Source organism: Thalassophryne amazonica, chromosome 9, assembly GCF_902500255.1.
Source record: "Thalassophryne amazonica chromosome 9, fThaAma1.1, whole genome shotgun sequence".
Taxonomy (NCBI): Eukaryota; Metazoa; Chordata; class Actinopteri; order Batrachoidiformes; family Batrachoididae; genus Thalassophryne; species Thalassophryne amazonica.
The window spans coordinates 71,157,899-71,179,506 of record NC_047111.1 but is presented as its reverse complement, the minus strand read 5'-3'; the positions used below and the strand labels follow the sequence as shown (position 1 = coordinate 71,179,506).

Here is a 21,608-nt window from a genome sequence, read left to right as displayed (position 1 = left end):
TTGACGGATCAGACCTGGGCAGCAGAGGCTAGCTCTGGGGGCATGAAACGTCACCTTGCTGTGGGCGAAGGAGCGGGATCTTGTGTGGGAGTTGGGGGGCTACCAGTTAGATCTGGTGGGCCTCGCCTCCACGTGGTCCAACCGCTCTCCTTGATAGGGGTTAGACCAGGGATATTCAACTTGTTCCAGAAAGGGCCAGGAGGGTGCAAGTTTTCTTTGTAACCACCGATTTAACCAGGTGATTTCACTAATTAACATAATTTTGAGCCAATGGGATCAGTTAATCAGTGATATCATCTGTTGGAGTCGGTGGTTACAAAGAAAACCAGCACTTTCTCGGCTCTTTTTAGAACGAGTTGAATACCCCTGGGTTAGACCTTATTCTTCTCTCGAGTTGCCCAGGGTGTGAGGTCCCGGACGGGTGTGGGGATACTCATGAGTCTCCAGCTGAGAACCGCTACATTGGAGTTTACCCCGGTAGACGAGAGGGTCACCTTCCTGCACCTTCTGGTTGCAGGGGGAAAAACTTTGACTGTTGTTTGTGCGTATGCACCAAACAGCAGTTTGGAGTATTCAACCTTGTTGGAGTCGGTGACTGAAGTCCTGCATGGGACTCCATTGTTCTGCTGGGGGACTTCAACACACATCTGGGCAATGACAGAGACACTTAGAGAGGCGTGATTGGGAGGAACGGCCTCCCTGATTTAAACCCGAGTGGTCGTTTGTTATTGGACTTCTATGCTTGTCATGGACTGTCCATAACAAACACCATGTTCAGACAAGGATGCTTATAAGTGTACATGGTACCAGAGAACCCTAGGCTGAATGTCGATGATTGATTTTGTGATCATATCATCTGATCTGAGACTGCATGTTCTGAACACATGGGTGAAGAGAGGGGCAGAGCTGGCAACTGATCACCATCTGGTGGTGATTTGGATCAGAGAGTGGGGGAGGACTTTGGACAGACCTGGCAAGCCCAAATGGATAGTGCAGGTGAACTAAGAATGTCTGGAGGAGCCCATTGTGCGACAGATCTTCAATTCACTCCTCCAGCGGAACGTTTCTGGCATCCCTATGGAGGTTGGGAACATTAAATAGGCAATGTTCAAAGCTTCCATTGCTGAATTTACAACAGGGGGCCTTGGCCTGAAAGTCTTAAGTGCCTCAAGGGGTGGCCACCCTCAAACACCGTGGTGGACACCGGTGGTCAAGGAAGCCATCTGACGGAAGAAGAACAAGATAGCTTCTGGTATTTCTTAATTCTTTAGCATGAGAATTAAGACTGAAAGCAACACATGGACTGCAATGGAGTGTCAAATTTGTTAAAGCTTAATAAAGTTATATCACTCATGCCTTCTTTTAGGGACATTATGTGTCCTCCAGTAGATGTCTGACCCTCAAACTGCTCAGGACCAGCTGCTCAAGCTCATCTTCATCATGTCCATCATGATGCTTTAGATTAGACAACAGGGTGTTGTCCTGGGAGCCAGGAGAGTGGAATAGAGGGGGTGAAATTGCCTGGTGTAGACTGACATTTTGCCTCAATGATAGAGAATACCGTTATGGATTTTGATATTCTGGAGCAGGTGCTATTGAAGGTCAGAATAAAGTTGACTCATTACCGTGTGGTTGGTAGTTAATATGAATGATGGCTTTGCTATCACAGAAGAACCTAGGTATAATGATCTTTTTAGACCTTGTCGTGCTGGCGATCAAAGGCGTTTACACAACATTGATACATCAATTCTTTCTCTAAGCTTGGGTTAGGGTGACACAACAAAGTTTCAAATGCTTTTAACTACGGTGATATGTACGAGGTCTGTCAAAGTATTGTACCTTTTTTATTTTTTTCAAAAACTATATGGATTTCATTCATATGTTTTTACGTCAGACATGCTTGAACCCTCGTGCGCATGCGTGAGTTTTTCCACGCCTGTCGGTCACGTCATTCGCCTGTGAGCACGCCTTGGGAAGGAGTGGTCCCGCCCCCTCGTCGGATTTTCATTGTCTGGAAATGGCAGAATGAAAAGGACTTTTTTCCATCAGAATTTTTTCAGAAGCTGTTAGAGACTGGCACCTGGAAACCATTCGAAAAATTTATCTGGCTTTCGATGAAAATTTTACAGGCTTCACAGAGAATAAGGACTTTTACTACAGCTTTCAGGACTGCTTTAAGGACGGTCGGTGCGCCGCGCTCCGAGCTGCAACGATGAGGCACAAACCACTGGATCATTTCTAAGCTGATGGCTCTGTGGATACGAGACCGTCGTGTGCTCTTTCTCTGGTTATCACAAGAGCTGGACATCAGCCATTTTCCGGCAGATTTCACTTTTAACAAGAGATTTTGTCATGGAAAGCCGCGCGGAGGCTTCGCGCGTCATGACTGATTCGCTGATGAAGCGAGACAAAGGAACACCTCCGTTTCGGAGTGTTAGAGGACAAGTTGGGACATGTCTATCTCGGCTTTCAGTGCTTACCAGTCGAGTGAGTATAAGAGAAATTGTGGAGAGCTGGACATGTCCCAACTTGTCCTCTAACACTCCGGAACAGAGGTGTTCCTTTGTCTATTATTTATACAGAAAGAATGTCTCCTGTCCCTTGATCCTGTAGCTTTTATTGTATTTTTGACATGTTGTTGCTGGTCAGTCTGTAGCTGCTTTCTTCTTCCATGTATCACCGGGAATACTCGAAATTCAGCATGATGTCACAAAACTGCCAATAACCTACAATACATTGTCACAACATGATGTGAGATTTCAAGGTGGGAACAATTTTTGAACATTTAAAAAACAAAAACAGTGACTACTGTTGAAGTCTCTCTCTCTCTTGCTGTCTCTCTCTCAAGCTATCATGGCATTCCTGTTTGACCTGAAGGACCTAGTGGACCTGATGTCAATAGGGACTCTGCTGGCTTACACATTAGTGGCAGCCTGCGTCCTGGTGCTCAGGTCAGTGGAGGCGACACAGCTACAACGCTTAACCAGGGACAGCGGGTATCAGACTGTCCACACAGTTTCAGGAGTCATCAGGTTTCTGGCATTCCAGTCAGACTTGGAAGTAGTGGAGAAGCAGTCGCCGTGATTGCCCTGTTTTACACAACACCCCCTCCTGCAAGTACTTGGCCGATCATGCCTTGTTTTAGGGGCCGGGCATCTTCAGTAGGCATGACATTCCCTGTGGTTTGCTTTACGTCCCTCTTGATAATGACTTTCCTTGCAATCACTTCTTATAGGTGCCACCAGAAGACAAGCAAGAAGGAAAATAATTTTGAAATCATTTTGAGAAAGTGAAAATGATACAGAATGGGGTTATTATAATATTACCGGCGTATATGATTATTGGATTCAGTATATATCATGAACTACTCTAAAAACAGATCGGTACAGATCAGTAAGATTGTAGTAGACAGCACAGATACATGCCTTACTGGCTAGTATACAAATAATGAATGCTTATGAGTTCAATGGTACGAATATTTCATGAGGTGAAAGCTGGAACATACCATTCAATGAGGAATGGTATGTTCCAGCTTTCACCTCATGAAATATTCATTCCATTGAAAGAATGTAAAAACATTTATTTGTTTTATATAATGGCTAAAATAGATCCCTGTCATTTGATATATTCATTTATAAACGACAGAAAAGGGACTTACATTTTGGTGCATCACTGCACTGACTTTCTGTACTTCCAGAAAAAAATCACGTCAGAAATTTGTTCAGCTTTTCATTCTAACTTCCTCCTAACAGCTCTTCATGCCTCCAGACATCTTACAGCGCAGTGAATTTGTTTTGTGTGTGTGTGTGTGTGTGTGTGTGCACAGCGTGCAGTGGTACGAAACATATGGAACCAAATTTGCACGTTAAATGGAACCAAATTGCACTCTAAATGCAATGCCACAAATGGGACGAATAATCCATGTCATGTGACATACAAAGCACCAGTCAAAATGACAAGGATCCACTCAGCCATTATATAACTACTAAGGGTGTAATGGTACATGTATTTGTATTGAACCATTTCGGTACGGGACGTTCGGTTCAGTACAGGGCTGTTCACAGGTGAGTTTGCGTTGCGTGTGTTTACATTCAGTGTTGCCAACTTAGCGACTTTCTCGCTAAATCTGGGGACTTTCCAAACCCTCTTGATTTATTTTCTCAAGTGTCTAGCGATAAATCTAGCTACTTTGCCTGGCGTTACTGGAGACTTTTCTGATGTTTGGCGACTGAAAGTGAAAGTCTCTGTTGTCACTGAGCAGCAGCGGGTCTCCCCCTCCTCCGCTGCCTGCAGCAGCCTGAAAGCACTGAGCGGAGGGATATCTACAGTCCTCCTCACTCGGACTCACTCAGCCTACTGACCTTGTTTGCTGCGCTGTGATTAAATAGTCCCCAGACTTTGAGAAGCCCTGGCCATGAGAAGTTATTTTATTTTTGATAAGTGATGGCTAATTTTAATGGCAAAATAAATAAACCAAGAATCAGGTTTATTTGCAGTTCTAAATATTTTTAAGGTGGTTTTACTCACTCTTTTGCTTCTCCCACAATGTTTTTGTTTTCAAAACTTTTTTTTAAAAGGATATATTAACAAACATTAAAACAAACAGTTAATAGAAAGAGATAGAAAATAAAATAAATTGTACAAAAGTAAAGGGATTCCTTAACATTAATTCTCTTTAAATATCCCTTATAGAGTGTGACAGTTTGGACAAGTTAACTTTTCTGGTAAAAAAATATGAAGGTTGAATAATATCGAATAGGGCTTCATGCTGGAACCGTTATGCTACTCTTTTACTTGTGGAAAGGTTTTTATTAAAAGCTGTTTACTAGCAATGTATTTTTTTTTATAATATTTCATACATTTGTCATTTATTTGAGAGCATTTTATTTAACTTATTACCAGGCAGCACTTTGCAATTATTTTATTTTCCTGTTTGTATAATGTTACTGTAAATTGTTAATTTAAACAACAAGCAAATTTAGGTTTTGCATTTTGTTCCCATACTGTACTGAAAATGAACCGAACCGTGAACTCAGAACCGAGGTACGTACCGAACCATGATTTTTGTGTATCATTACACCCCTAATAACTACCTAATACAGTGCTGTCAATACAAGCATAGAATAAACAGTTACAATATATGCAGTCAGTTGTAAGATGATATGCTACAAAAACACTCCATGTGATTGTTCACTTTTTTCTGGTTTGTAATAGGCAGATTAACTTGTATTTAGCACAAATATCACAATGAATGGCCTTCCTGGCACAACTCCTGATCTCCTGATATACACAGAGATTATGGGATGGATGGGATATAAACCTTCTTGGTAAGAGGGCAGTCACTGCACCATGGTGGATGGGAGCGTAACCAAAAAGCTGGTAGTGAGGGCAAAATTCTGACCAGTGACAAAGAAGCACAGGTAACTGGAAGTGAAAGCATGTATTTTCAAAAACGTAAAAAGCACTACTACATTTACAAGGTTCCATAAATGATTTCTGGGGTTTGCACTAACCCTAACCCTTTTGATTTCTGTTTCTTTGTTTCAGTGATTCTTACTTTTGTTTGATATTTCAGAAGTTAATTTTGATTATATTGACATACATTCTGTAGGAAGAGAATTGGAATTGGAAACTTTAAATTGACCGTTGGTGTGAGTTTGTCTGTCTGTAGTATATAGCCCTGTGATAAATTGGCACCCTGTCCGGGGTGTACACTAGAGCCCTGCACGGGACTAATTTCTCTGTCCCACTCCCACTGAATTTCAGACCGCTACTGCATGCACTCGCAATGTGTGTGTTACACTCTCGCCCATTCCCGCAATGTGCCTGTCCAGTCCCGCCCGCACCCGCGAAACGCTGTCTCCTCCCATCTCACAGGAGAAAACACTGATTAATAGAGATTCATGTAATTGTTTGTTTTGATTCCTTGGCCTGTATGTTTTTTGACGCACTGGTCAACAATAGCACTACATTTGATTGTTTTCATTAAGTTTACAGATAGTGTCACAGCGCAGCAGTTCAGTTACTGCATGCCCATAAATGGGCATGCAGTAACTGAACTGCTGCGCTGTGACACAGAGAGACACAGACTCTACTCGCTGCGCTGTGTCTCTGTTTGCTCCTGTTAATGTCCTCTGCTCCTGTTAAATTATTAAAGAGGAAAGTACTGTGTGGACACCGCATACTTTACACTATTCTCCTTTGTTGATTGAGTCATCTTGTCGCTTCCATTCCCGCAGTGGGTTTTTTAACTGCCCACTCCTGCCAGATTTGCATTGGGTCCCGCGGGACCTGGCGGGACTCAATCTCTGTGCAGCCCTCTAGTGTAAACTACCTTGTGCCCTATGATTGCTGGGTTAGGCTTCGGTCTGTTTGTTAAATTAAGCAAAATTTCTTGTTACAATGTATGTTGAAATTCTTTGTAATTTAAGTATGAGCCACTGCTCACTAATTGTTCTTACAATCACTTTTATCAGTTCGCTATTTTAAAAATCAAGGTAAAATCAGTAAATTTGCCCTTTGGGCTTACTGTCAAGAATTTCTACTTTTTTGGGTTGGTTTCAGTTTGAGCCTGAAGCATTGTGCATACCAAAATCACTTGAATGAAACTGAGCATTTTAAGAACTCACAGAATGTATTTTCCGGTCTGATCGCCACCTTTCCGCCGCCACCTGTTTTCTGCCCATGAAAATCAACCTTGCATTCATGTTGAAAGCAATTTCACAACCCATTAATTTTAATCATAGGAGAGAAATTATGGCTGACTTGAAATGCTGTTCCTGAAAATTTGGCTGAGGTTGAAGGTGTGATTGACATTACTAATAACCAGTCCACCTGTGCTATAATATTTCCTTCCTGTTGTATTATCAGCTAGATTAGAAAATGCACACATCAAAGCCATCAGGTGGTTATTTTTACATGGTGTGAATCCATAATAAGGCCTCAGTGGGGAACTGGCTTTCTTTGTGTCAGGTACCAGCCGGAGCAGCCCACCATGGCCTATCAGATGACCCGTATGCAGGAGGAGGTGGAGATCAGTGACCGCATCAGTGCCCACAGCATGGACAGCCTGCCTGGTGTGGAAGAAAGATTGAGTTTCCATACCATCATGTTTCCAGACAATCCTGAGCCATCTGTGCTGTCAAGTCACACTGTCAACATGTGTGCTTCTTTCATAGGTAGGTACAAATGTGCTGGAATACAAACACTGGGATGAAATATTTTCACTCGGGTAGCATGTTATCCTTCAATTAATTAAATTAATTTTAAGTTAACGACAGACGACAACAACAACAACAATAATAATAATTGAAAGATAACAGTTGTAGTATTTGGCACAGCATTAAACTGAAACAGGAAACCCTGGCTCTTACAGTTGTTAAAAACTTAACTTTTTGTGAGGGTGTAGATAAATTCCTCTCTTGAACATCACAAATTATTTATGTTTACCTGATTAAAACCAGATGACTCTCTGCAATAAAATAATGCATCTCTTGCTGCTCATTTTCCCCCTTGTTAAAGCTGAAATAACAACCAGTTTGTTCTCGTCACTGTGGCAAGGCAGTTAAAGTAACTTTGGGGTTTTTTTTTTTGGTTTTTTTTTAGTATCGTTGCAATGTGCTGTCACAGCCAGTGGTGGTGTAATTTTCCTTCGTTTGCTCACTGAAAACAACAGATATACTTGTATGTGTGTGTGCGTGATTTCTATTTAGCAAGTTCAATCTGCTGGAATACAAACACTGGATTGTAATATTTAATATCTGTAGTTTCTCCAAAAATATTAGTCCTATCAACTTTCTGTTTTTGCAGTGTTCATACCTTCACCCAAAATACATAAACATACTAAATGACAAATGTGCGCTCTCTCTGTTTTGTCAGTGTTCAATGGTGCACACACACGCACACTTCGCTTTTAATATATTGCGGTGAGCTGTGCGGAAGAATGAAAACTGAGCCAGAGCTTTTTGTCTTTTCTGCAATTTGCCCCAAGCAGGTGCTTTTATTTTTACACACCTACATACAGAGACAGTGGTGGAAGACATCAAACACACTCCACTTCCCACTCATGGTAACGGCAACATGACATTTAACTAAACTGACTAAACCAATTGAAGTACAAAAGACACAATAAATCAATAAGACTAACACTGTTATACTAACATGAACAAGAATAACAATATTTAAAACCCCAAAATGCAGAACTCCCATGTTGCATTGCAGCACAATGTCGATTGTTGAAAAAAACTGACCAACAGCAGTGGTAGTGCAGAAGGAAAGAATGTCCATGCCTTGTTCTTCAGCCTACTATTCCGGTGGTAATTTGCATTGCGACACCCACCAACATGACTTTGAAAGGGTCAAGCCCACGTTGACGTGTTTGCTTGGCGATGGTGTTACAGAGTTGTAGAAGCATAAACCAGGCTTAAGTATTTTGCATAAAAGAACTCAGGAGAAAGGCAAATTATCTCAATGAGGTTTAACAAAAGTGCATAGTATCACAAAGTATTTTACGATGTTAAAATGTTAGTGTTTTGATATACATTTCCTTATCATTGCCAAAATGTTTGTGTTGTGAAGAAGAAAATGCAATATTACAAGTTGGTAAAACCATTAGCATCCCAACATTTTTGGAATGTGTTGCAGGGCTGAAATGCTGGAATGTTAAAAATTAAATAAACATGAAATACATTGGATTCATACTGTCTGCAGTGATTTTCATGCAGTTTTTTTCTTTTCTTTTTCAGATTTGGGGTTGTACCGTCACGTTTTATGCTATCTATTTCATGTTAGGACTTCCGTTTTTAACATTATTATTAATATTAATATTTTCAGTTCTGTGTTCAAAAACTGTTAACAGCAGATACAAACAAGAACACATTTTGCAGATGTAATGACATGGGCCTTATAGTGTATCTATTTGTGCTGAGTCCTTATGCATATTCAATTGTTTAATTATCTTATTACACATTGCCAAATCAGATATCCCCATATCTATGTAAATTCATTCCCTTTCTTTCCTTGTTGTAGGGCTGTTGATCCTGGTGTTTAGTGTCTTGGCAGTGCAGGGAGGCCTGGCTTTGTGGAACATTACAGCTCTCAGTATCATCTTTATCATATGTGTTGTCCTTGTCTTCATCATCTGGAGACAAACTGAAAGCAAATCTAAGCTCTCCTTCAAGGTTTGAATCCTCAGAATGTTATTGGAGTTTAACTCTCATAAAAATAAAAGAACATCATGTTGAGGAAATATATATATATATATATGTACACACACACACAGTGAGGAAAATAAGTATTTGAACACCCTGCGATTTTGTAAGTTCTCCCACTTAGAAATCATGGAGGGGTCTGAAATTTTCATCTTAGGTGCATGTCCACTGTGAGAGACATAATCTAAAAAAAAAAAAAAAATCCGGAAATCACAATGTATGATTTTTTTAATAATTTATTTGTATGTTACTGTTCCAAATAAGTATTTGAACACCTGTGAAAATCAATGTTAACATTTGGTACAGTAGCCTTTGTTTGCAGTTACAGAGGTCAGATGTTTCCTGTAGTTCTTGACCAAGTTTTCACACACTGCATCAGGGATTTTGGTCCACTCCTCAATACAGATCTTCTCTAGATCTTTCAGGTTTGGAGTTTCAGCTCCCTCCAAAGATTTTCTATTGAGTTCAGGTCTGGAGACTGGCCAAGCCACTCCATGAAAATGCTTTGAAATGCTTCTTACGGAGCCCCTCCTTAGTTGCCCTGGCTCTGTGTTTGGGGTCATTGCCATGCTGGAAGGCCCAGCCATGACCCATCTTCAATGCTCTTACTGAGGGAAGGAGGTTGTTTGCCAAAATCTCACAATGCATGACCCCATCCATTCTCCCTTCAATACGGTGCAGTCGTCCTGTCCCCTTTGCAGAAGAGCATCCCCAGAGTATGATGTTTCCACCCCCATGCTTCACAGTTGGGATGGTTTTCTTGGGGTTGTTCTCATCCACTAAACATGGTAAGTGGAGTTGATTCCAAAAAACTCTATTCTGGTCTCATCTGACCACATGACCTTCTCCCATGCCTCCTCTGGATCATCCAGATGGTCACTGGTGAACTTCAAATGGGCCTGGACATGTGCTGGCTTGAGCAGGGAGACCTTGTTGCCCTGCAGGATTTTAAACCATGACAGCATCATGTGTTACTAATGTAATCTTTGACTGTGGTCCCAGCTCTCTTCAGGTCATTGACCAGGTCCTCCTGTGTAGTTCTGAGCTTTCTCATCCTTACCCCACAAAGTGAGACCTTGCATGGAATCCCAGACTGAGGGAGACTGACAGTCATCTTGTGTTTCTTCCAATTTCTAATAAATAATCATAACAGTTGTTGTCTTCTACCAAGCTGCTTGCCTGTTGTCCTGTAGTCCATCCCAGCCTTGTGCAGGTCTACAGTTTTGGCCCTGGTGTCCTTAGACAGCTCTTTGGTCTTGGCTATGGTGGACAGATTGGAGTGTGATTGATTGTGTGAACAGGTGTCTTTTATACAGGTAACAAGTTCAAACAGGTGCAGTTAATACAGGTAAAGAGTGCAGAATAAGAGGGCTTCTTATAGAAAAATGAACAGATCTGTGAGAGCCAGAATTCTTGCTGGTTGGTATAGGTGTTCAAATACTTATTTGCAGCAGTAACATACAAATAAATTATTTTAAAAAATACATTGTAATTTCCGGATTTTTTTTTTTTTTTTTTTAAGATTGTCTCTCACAGTGGACATGCACCTAGAAAATTTCAGACCCCTCCATGATTTCTAAGTGGGAGAACTTGCAAAATCGCAGGGTGTTGAAATACCTATCTATCTATCTAGCTAGCTAGCTAGATAGATAGATAGCTAGCTAGCACAGGAGTTTAAGTCATATTTATCATTGAAACATGTATTTGAAAAGAATTCAAGAAAAAACATTTTATAACAATCTGGAAAGACAGACACATTGGCTAAATATCTTTTATACTGTTTCTTATTCCCACTGTACTGAAAAAATGTACAGAACCGTGACTTTATGTACTGTTAATCCCCCACCACACACACTTTTTATGTTTTTGTTTGTTTCGTCTTTAAAGAATGTTGCATGACCTCCCAAGCTAGTAAAATAAATAAATAAAACACAACAAATGCAACTTAGTCCAAATGCAAGAGTCCAGAAACTACAGTACTCTGTCATTACAAGCCTGAATCATTCCTTATTTTTTGACTCTTTAGGTGCCCCTGGTGCCCTTCATTCCAGTGATTAGCATGTTTGTCAATGTCTACCTGATGATGCAGCTGGACAGAGGCACTTGGATACGTTTTTTAGTTTGGATGGTGATCGGTAAGTTGGCAGATTCATGGTTTAAATGCTGTAAAATATGAAGGATGATTTCGGAGTTTCGGGGGGGGGGGGGGGGGGGGCTTGATTCAGTATTGTATTGTGGCAACTACTTTCAGTACGTGTCACTTGGAGATTTCTTACTTACTACGTGCATTCAAATAAATTGTCAAAAGTGTATTAATCTGCCCATTTACAGTAGGTTTACTAATTAAAACATATTGCAACGTAAGCATCTCATACTGCAGATTTCTCTGGTAATCTGTTGGTTTATTTATGAATCTGCACAGTGCAAAAAGCATTGGAGAGGTGTTGATGTGACGTGAATGTGAGCGCCATCCAGTGGCGAGGTTGCAGATTGCATTATGCCTTTGCCAGTCATGATTTTGTTTCTTCACATTTTTGTTATTTGATGACCAGGATTCATGTTCACTTGCCTTCTCGTGTGATAACTAATATGTTTGATCCTCCATTTCACAAAACTGAGGTTTCTCAAATTTGTGAGACTTTACTAGACAGAATTGTCTTTTTCTTCAGTCTTCCAGGCACACTACAAAATGTGCATAAGTGCATCTGTTTTGGGTTCTGTATCAACATACAGCTTTTACATGGAAGCAGCGTCCATGAGGGGACCTGCGTCCGTGTAGATATGAAGGGCTCATTCTAAGCTTATGTAAATGCATCAATTTGTTGTTGATGGTACACTAATGAACAGATGGTTATGAATGCTCATATTGAATTTCTACAAATAATCACCCCTAAATTCTACACAGTGTTGCTTTAAATATAACAAGTTTCCACATGGAAAACCGGTTTAATGTTATCATCATAATATATGAGTTAGATTTGTTTGGATTGACCTGATCTCTGCAGAGATGCTGTCATCAGAATCCCCCAATTTATTATTCTGATTATTTCTTAATTTTTTAATTTTTGGCCAGGTATTTGTCATATAGATTATGCTGAAGAGCTAGCCCATTACACACAAACAAGTGAACCTGAAGTAGAATTCTGCAGTAACTGGTAAATTACTATTGCACATGATAAAGATTACTTGCTTGGACTAACAGGCCCACGTTTTAATTTTTCAGGTTTCGGGATCTACTTCTGCTATGGTGTTCACCACAGCCTCGAAGCGACTTCGGTCCCCTTTGCTCCAGAAAAAGAGCTGATCAGTTTCAAACCTTTGCACAGTCACCAGTCAAGTGCCGCAGCACCAGAAAAGGAGACCTTTCTTCACAATGTTTTGCAGGCCAGGGAAGAGGACGGAGATTTTTAGGCCCTAACAGCATATACTGAACACTTGTCCTGATCCCAGTCTGTCTGTGTGGAAGTATTATGGACAGCACTACTCCCACTCTGTTTATGGAGTGTTCCAGGAAAGTAATTGTGAACAACTTTAACTCCTCTTAAACACAGACAGCTAATGAATATACACTCATACTAGTTTTAAAGCATAAGTGTTCTGTTATCTCAGTATTTTCTTGAATGTGAGCCTCATATTTTATTGTCTGGTTTTTCTACCCCCTATTTCTGGGGGTATTTTTCAGGCACAAATGTGTCATTTCAGCTCACTGATACTGGAAGAGTGATATTTGTTTCCACTTTGGGTCTTATTGTTAATATTGGTATGGCAGTACTGCATCACATTTGTCTGGTAATGAGAAGGATAAATAGTAGTGATGCAGTGATAGTTGTCTTTAAGTCACATCTGAATACAACTTTTGCCTCTTTTCCATTAAGACAAAAATTAGATGGTAGGAAGTTGTGAACATCAGTTCATAAAGTAAATAATTTATTAAAAAATACTGAACTGCTGCTCAAACTGTTTTTGCTAAAAAGTGGGAGTTTGCACAAAGAACCTGGAGCATTTGTGGCTTGTCAATAATCTTATGACACATGTTCCCTCAGAACCAGATGGTTGCTTTCAGTATATGTCACAGCTGTGGCTTGTAGGTGATTTCCATGTTTTTAGATTTCGGAATGGATTAACACAGTTTGACGTTTATTGCAACAAAGGTTGGCCACTTGGGAAAAAGTGTTATCTTGATTGTTGCATTCTCTTCAACAGTTTATTTGATAGTTTTAGTGTTTGTGTGTTTTGAATATGATCAGCAACGTGTAATAACATAGTTAACTGGAAAACATATTGACAAAATATGAAAGCTAGCAATAAGCTTTTCTCAAGACAGGAAAACTGTGTGCCATTTCGATGTGGCCTTGAGGTCAGATAGGCAGGCTTGTGACCAGATGGTGTTCTGTTTATTTGCTTGATCAAACAGGAAAAATCACACAGCAAGGTCCTCAATTACCAAGTTACTCTTAGTGTACATGGGACACCCACATGGTTGCACTCTGTGAATACATGTGTGAATAGGTGAAGTTTAGGCAGTGCAAAGTGCTTTGAGTGCTTGCATCAGATGGGAAAAAAACACTATAGAAATAGTCAGTGTTTGCGCACATCTTTGATGGCAAAAAGCAGTCATAAGACACAAATAGCATTGCTTTTGTCATTGTATCCTCTCAAAGTAGTTCTGGGAGCATGTGTTGGTGCTGCCGATCAACACATCTATACAGCAGAAGTGCCTGGGGGGGGAGCGATAGCTCAGTTGGTAGAGTGAGTCGTATTGTGACCGAAGGGTCGCGGTTCGAATCCAGCTCCCAACCAGTCACAGTGTATGAATGAGGTGGGGGTCGGAGGGGCCTTAGGTGCAGAATGGCTGCTATGTCAGTTTGCCCCAGGGCAGCTGTGGCTACACAAATAACTTACCACCACCATTGTTTTCGAGGGAATGAATAATGCAACTTGTAAAGTGATTTGGGTGTCTTTAAAAGTGCTCTATAAATCCAAGTCATTATTATAGTTGCTAACCTCCCTGCTATACTCCAAGTCCACCATTACCAATGTAATCGACCATACAACAGAAATGCTTGGGGGAGGCAACGGCTCAGTGAGCCGTATTGTGACCGAACGGTCAGTGGTTCGAATCCGACTAACTATAGATAGATGTAACTGTCTATCTGTTGCAGGCTGGTCATCTGTGGGCATCTCGTTGTCTCTTTTCCTGTTGTTGGGTTTTTTAGCACTGAAGTATCTTGCCCTGGATCATGCACAGGAAGGTGCACTACATGGCTATAGCATCTTAACTAGTGTTCCATGAAATTGCAGCTAGTATGCCTCATCTGAGTCTTCCAGGGTAGCTGCTCATTTGACACAGTCATTTCAGTGGTACCCAAGGATCCACTGGAGAGACCTAGTACCAAAGATATCCAGATGTCTATGTCTGTCATAATTTTGAGCAGGCCATCAGCTTTTGCTCAGGTTGTTGAAAATTACATGTGTGGAAATATAAGACTGCTATTTTTAAATGAAATAGTTAAATAAAGACAATAGACATATGACCATGTTAAGTAAAAGCAATAAAAACAGATTAAAGAACTGTGCGGGTGCAGGAATAAAAAGATAAATTGTTGCTTTACAAGCCACCTCTTGGCGCTCAACTGCAGTTTTGAAGGCCTCAGTGTCTGTAAGGATTGTCACATTGGATGGCAGCTTCTTCCATTCACAGATGGTCCTCAGGAAGAAGCTATTGTGGTATACTGGTCACTGTTGGCAAATGGCTGAATATAAAAGCATGTGCAGAGTTCAGTTGTTGTGGTAGGATGTACAGGGGGATCTTCATGGCAACAGTTCCATGCACAGCTTGGTGTAAGAGTACAGGCCAATCTATTTGATGCCTTTGTTGGGTGGACTGCCATTTGAGCTTGTTTGTCATTGCTGTCACACTGGTTGTCTACTCATAACTGGACATAAATAATCTTGGTGCGCTCCACTGAATAATCTCTATTTGGTGGATCTTACTGGCATGGTGGGGCCCCAAACTGCGGACATGTATTTCATATGGGGGCAAACCAGTGCTTATATATAATTATTTTTAAGGAACCTTAATGTTCCTTTAGCCTCTGCTATGTACGTCATTTATGTGCTTAGTCCAAATAACACTGGAGCTAATCCTTACCCCTAAAAATGGATGATGACTCACTGTCTCCAAGATGTGCCCCATCACTGAGTAAGAATTCAGTACAGGGTTTTTCTTGTTTTTGATCTTTAATATACTGCATTTCTTTGGATTAAACTGCATTTGCCATGTGTGTGACCACTCCGCCATCTTGCAACAGAGCCTGGTCCTTTGGTGATGCAACTCTGATATAGGACACAGTCATCCACAAAAAGTCATACTGTAGAGTTCATCCTCTTTTTGTAATATCATTAATGAATAAATGAAACATGATGGGGCCAAGCATTGACTTGTGGTACACCAGATTGCACTGTGACAGAGGATCCACGATTTGCTCCAACTATCTGTGTCCTGTTACAACGCCATGACAAGATCCACGCAAGTGTGTGACCAACTACTACATACCAGTGAAGCTTATGCAGAAGTCACCAATGTCTCTGTTCACTGACCAGGTCTCACAACCATACAGTAAGGCTACAAGCACCAGGGCCTTAAAGACCATGGTCCTAAACACCTCTGTACTTTGTGGTTGATAGATGCCTACGAAGAGTGTATGGAGTCATAAGGTTAAACACCTATCTCCTAAAGACATGAATGTCACTGTGAAGATCAATGAATGTCTCACCATCTTCAACAGTTTCAGTACAAACACTTCTCGTGGCAGACTCGAAGTCATTAAAAGCCTGGATCGTATTTTATCTTCATCCAGAACACTTGCAAACCCAGACACAACTCCTTTTGACAGTTCTGCAATGCATACACAGACATATTGAGATTCCGATACGCTGTCTCCCAGACAACACAGAGTAAAAAACAGAACAGTCTCTGATGTGCAAGAGAACAACAGTAAGAATATAAAATAAATGTATGAATATGGTAGACAGTAGAATGTGGTCAATGAGGTACCTGGTGGTACAGTATGTCGTGTGCAAATTGAGCAGTGATTCAACATTGATGAGCTTATTCAAACTAATTTAAAGTGCATGTAGTGCAGAAGCAGTCCTTGGACATATGTTCAGTGTTTGTGAGGTGGGTGTCAGGAGTAAGAAGTCAGTGACGGGGGGGGGGGTCAGGATCCAGAGTTTGTGTGTGAGGGAGGCAGCAGGGGAAAGAGGGAAGAGCAGGGGGCGTGTTGAGAGCTCTGACCACCTGGTGAGTCAATCTGTCCCTCTGTCGGCTGGTCCTGGCCCAGAGACTCTTCAGTCTCCTCCCTGACAATAGCAGGCTGAAGAGGCAGTTTAATGTGTGGGCGGGATCTCCTACCATGCAGATGGCCTTGTGGGTGAGGCGGGTGCTATATGTCTTGGAGGAGAGACAGGTGCCTGTGATCTTCTCAGTTGCTCTCATGATGTGTTGAATGGTCCCGCATCAGGATGCGGTGCAGGTGCCGTACCACACTGTGATGCAGCTTCATAGGATGCTCTCGCAATTGTGCCCCTGTAGAAGGTGCACATGATGGGGGGGCGGGGCCCTACCTCTTCTTAGTTTGCAGAGGAAGTGAAGGCGTTGGTGAGCTTTCTTGGCCAGTGGTGTAGTGTTGGTGGTCCAGGAGAGATCCTGTGTGACGTGCCCACCCAGAGACTTGGTGCTGCTCACTCTCTCCACAGCAGCACCATTGATGGTCAAAGGGGGGTGTTGGATATGTGCTCTCCTGAAGTCCACAACAATCTCTTTTGTCTTCTCCACATTCAGGGAGCGATTGTTGTGCTCACACCATGAGGTCAGGCGGTTCACCTCGTTCCTGTGTTGGTCTTGTCATTATTGCTGATGAGACCCACCACGGTTGTGTCGACTGTGAACTTGATGAGGAGGTTGGTGTTGTGCAGTCATGGGTCAGCAGGGTGAAGAGGAGGGGGCTCAGCACACATCCCTGAGGGGCCCCCCCGTGTTCACAGTTATGGCGCTGGATGTGTTGCCGCCGACCCCCAATGCTTGTGGTCGCCCTGTCAGGAGGTCTAGCAGCCAGTTGCACAGTGAAGTGTTCAGTCCCAGGCTGTTCAGTTTGATGGCACATCCCTAATATTGGCATTCACAGCACTTGTGTATAGTCTGGCTATGATGTTGAGCAATTTATTGAGGAGCCCGCAGAGTCTCAGGCTGTCTCACAAAGCAGGCAGATCAGCCGAGTCAAATACTTTGTGAAAATCAACATAAGCTACAACGAAGGCTTACTGATATTCACACTTGAGTACCTGCAGAGCTAGGATGTGTGGAGTTAAGACTGCTCCAGCTGAACTGGAACTGAATCCTGTGGAGAATAATCCTTGCCGTTTCCTTGCCCAGCACAGAGAGCAGTGCAGTACACCTGCAGTTGTTGGAATCCAGGGTTTATTCTTTACTTTCTGGAGTTTAGTCTGCTGGAATAATACCAGCATCTCCACCAGCCTGAAGACGTTCAGCCTTGATACCCCTTATCCCTGCAGCTTTACCCATCCAACATAGAGAATAGAATATACAGCCTTACTGTACTGTACATAATATACTTGTCACAATAATATTTTAAAAACGTACTTTAATACCACCTATTTGTGAATCCTGGAAAATGTTGACAAGTTGGAGAATTTTAACATTTGATGAGCTTTTCCTAATGTCTTCTTACATGATGACTTCATTTCCACAGTGGCAGCTGCTGTGTATTTTTTGCATCTGGAGCTTAGAACATTTAGCTTTGCTTTTCAAACAAATTTATTGCTCAGAATTTATTTTTTTTCCAATATACTGGATTTCTTTTGAATTTCCGTCCATTTTTAGTATTAAAACATGCCATGGCTGTTTACTGTTTGGTTAGATTATAAACATGAGTCACTTTAACCTTTTACAATTATCTGCAAGGAATTGCTGGTAATTTCATACAAAAAAAAAAACTTGTGGAAATACACATTTTAAAACAGTTATGTTTAGATTCATAAATTTTATCACTGTGATGTTTGAAGTTAAGATACGCACAACAATGGAATTCTGTAATTCGGAAAATGATTAATGAAGCTTGAATCTTCGACTGGACTGGGTTGCTTGACGTGAGGATCCATCAGGGGAGGCTTCCGTCCTGGCATTAGGAGAGTGCTAACTAGAATTAGAGCTATTGTTTAGTCACTAGCCTATAGCAGTCAGCCTCTCGGTAGGTGGGGTCTGGTTAGGTTAAAAAACTCCAGCTTTTGTTGGCTTCTGGTTTATTCTTCTCTACAAGAGTCAAGACAGAAGTCAGACTACCAGAGCAAGAATTTTAGCTGAGGAAGCTTCCGTGATTTGAAGTGAAACGTCCTCACGTCAAGCAACCCAGTCCAGTCGAAGATTCAAGCTTCTCTACTATGGAAACCACCTGGACAACTGAGAGCCTACACAGAAACATTGTGTCAAAATTGTGTATATAAGATATTGTTTATATTTCACTCTTCAAATTATTATTATTATTATTGCACATATTGTATAAGCATCTCTCTGTGGGGCTTTGTCTTTTGGCAAATATTAAGTTCCCCATGTGTTGCTTGTGTTTACATGATGAGAGAAACTTTCACATATATCTCCTCAGGATTGGTGAAAAATGAAATCACAGCCTTCACCTTTGCTGATGTTAGTCATGGTTGCCATGGTAACCTAAAATCTACTTTTAAAGTTACAAATGTGTGATGATGCCATCAATGTTAAAGGAGAAAAATCCTCTGGGACATAATAAAATGTCTGAGTGAAAACATAGTCCTTGCTGTTGTGTACGTACACACACACACACCTACAGCTTCACCTTATTTTACCCCACGGAAACAAATGAAGTGTGTGAGCTGTCGTTTGGTGTGGAGGTATAGGGAACTTTCTTGCAAATGCGTGAATTTTTTTCCCCAACCACAGAGCGCATCAATTGCTAGCAGTCAGCCGTAGAGTGAGCGGGAGTACTGAGCAGCTGTCATATTCTCATTTGCTATAACGGAACAACTTGAGCAAAGGTATTTCATCAAATTTTACCGAAAACTTGGTGATACCCAAGTGGAAACCATTTGCAAGATTCAGCAGCCTTTTGGCAGTGATTTCATCAGCATAAAACAAATAAAAGAGCATTATAACTGTTTCAAAACTGGGTGCACATCAGTGAAGAGCAAAGTACGTTCCGCTTGGCCATCCAAAAGTCGAAATGTCCAAATGATTGACAGAATACAGACTTTGGTCATGCATGGCCATCGTTTCGTTTCGTTTCTTTTTTTTTTTTTTTGCATACTTTTTCAATGCACTTTGTACATTCATTCATTCATTTTCTGTACCTGTTTAGTCCACTCAAGGGTTGGGGGGTTGGGGTTGTGTCATAGGGTAAAAGGCAGAGTACTCCCTGGACAGGCAGGGCACCAGTCTATTGCAGGGCCACATATAGACAAATGGAATTTGGAAGAATCGGGACACCTGGAGGAAACCCACGCAAACACGGGAAGGCATGCCAACAAGACACAGGAAGGACCAGGCGGGAAGCGATCCAACAAAACAGGCGTAGAAACATAACACAGCATTTAAACAAAAACAGGCAATCTTGTGTATTGTAATTGGACTTAGAGGGCAATGCACTTGGAAGTGTATCCAGTTGTTAAGTGTGACGTAACGCATCATGTGATTTTCAACTTCCGGCTCCAAACAAAAAAGGCTCGCTGCCATTAACATTGAGAACTGCACTGAGATGATCTGACTTACACCGTTGCACACGGACAACAGCATTAACATCGCAACATAAAACTCTTTGTATATTGTGCCTAAAACTCTCCTGGATATATTAACTGGGTTTTTAGATGTTGTTACTGCGTTTGTTTTATGTAAAAAATGTCAGACGCTCAGGTTGTTTCTCCATTATTTTCAAAGGGAGTTGCTGCGAGCTGCGATCGCGTCGTTCGGGGAGAAAGTGAAGTTTGCACTGTAACGTCCTGTTTATTGTAATAAATATTTTTTTATTAACAAACAGACATGTATATTTTACCTGTGCATAATAAAATATGTAAAGTAAAAGAAAAAAGTTAAGTGTTCTGACCATAGAACCAGACGAATGCGGTTAATGGAGGTGGAGGCGGAGAAGGGAGGGACGGAGGTTTGGCACAATGTAAACACAAACTAAACTTAAACTGTAAATCCTTAAAAGGATCAAACAGACGTAACTTTAATTATAAACTTGGAGGTCTTTGGACCCGGAAACAGATTTATCACGTGATGCGTTACGTCAGCGCTTAACAACCGGATACAGCAATGGATTTTCCTGCATAAAGTCTTATCTCAAAAACCCGACTTCCATTTGGAATATTTTTCCTCATCATATATTCTCGTCGGTTGGTGGCCTCAATTTCCTCCTCCTCTGTAATTACAATGTTGACAAGATTCCAGCAAATTTATGTGCTGTTCACAAACAATCACTGTTGGCATTGGAACTTTTATATAAACATAATTTTTCTCAAATTTTTTTTATTTGGAATAACCAATTTATACTTTAAAAGAATAAATCATTATTTTTTTCCGCATTGGTTTAACAAGAATATCCAACTGGTGTGTCAACTTTTTGATAAAGATGGACTCTTATTGAGGTACAAATCGAATTGCTTTAATGGAACTATGTATCATGTGTAACTGACACTTGTTTTGCATCTAACGCTCGTAAAAATAATAAAAGAATTGGTGTCCTGTTTCAGCAGGATATTGTAAATGATAATATCTGGAACCAGATAATATCTGGAACCAGAGCTGGTCCATCCTCCAAAAACGTATGATAAATAACAAAATGAAAGATGTAGCGTTTAAACTTTTGCATAGCATTTACCCCACAAATTCTATTCTATTCTATTCTCAAAACTATTGATCCCAGCTGTTCTTTTTGCAAAAAAAAAAAAAAAAAAAAAACCTCCTGAAACTATTCGTCACCTTTTCTGAAGCTGTCCAGTCACGAGGATCTTTTGGAAAGATTGTCGGCAATTTATCAGGAAGTTTGATCCTGCTTTTTTATTAAACTTTGAACATGTAATTTTTGGTATTCACACGAATCTCCTCAGAAACAAAAAGATTGTTTTAAATTTAATTGTTGTTTTTTTCAAAATTTTACCTACACAAATGTAAATTTTCAAACACAACTTTATTTTTCCCTGTTGTTATAAAAGAAATTGAAATGTATTTGTCCTCCATAGCAAAGAGCTCAGATCAAAAAGCAATCCTTACATATAATAGCTGCTTGTCACTTAATATATTCAACATTTCTTGATCTCATATTGTATAGACATTTTTTTCATTGTGTTACA

The 21,608-nt window shown here is 40.8% G+C and overlaps 1 protein-coding gene across 1 annotated transcript in view; it reads left to right on the top strand.

The window, feature by feature from the left end:
* Positions 1-14,756, top strand: part of slc7a1a (solute carrier family 7 member 1a) — an 87,318-nt gene extending 72,562 nt beyond the window's left edge. Inside the window, exons 9-13 of the mRNA XM_034178353.1 lie at positions 2,849-2,951; positions 6,973-7,178; positions 9,028-9,179; positions 11,236-11,344; positions 12,433-14,756. Coding sequence (XP_034034244.1) covers positions 2,849-2,951; positions 6,973-7,178; positions 9,028-9,179; positions 11,236-11,344; positions 12,433-12,620 — 758 coding nt within the window. The 3' untranslated portion in view covers positions 12,621-14,756. The remainder of the gene's footprint in view (positions 1-2,848; positions 2,952-6,972; positions 7,179-9,027; positions 9,180-11,235; positions 11,345-12,432) is intronic.
* The last annotated feature ends 6,852 nt before the right edge of the window (positions 14,757-21,608 follow it).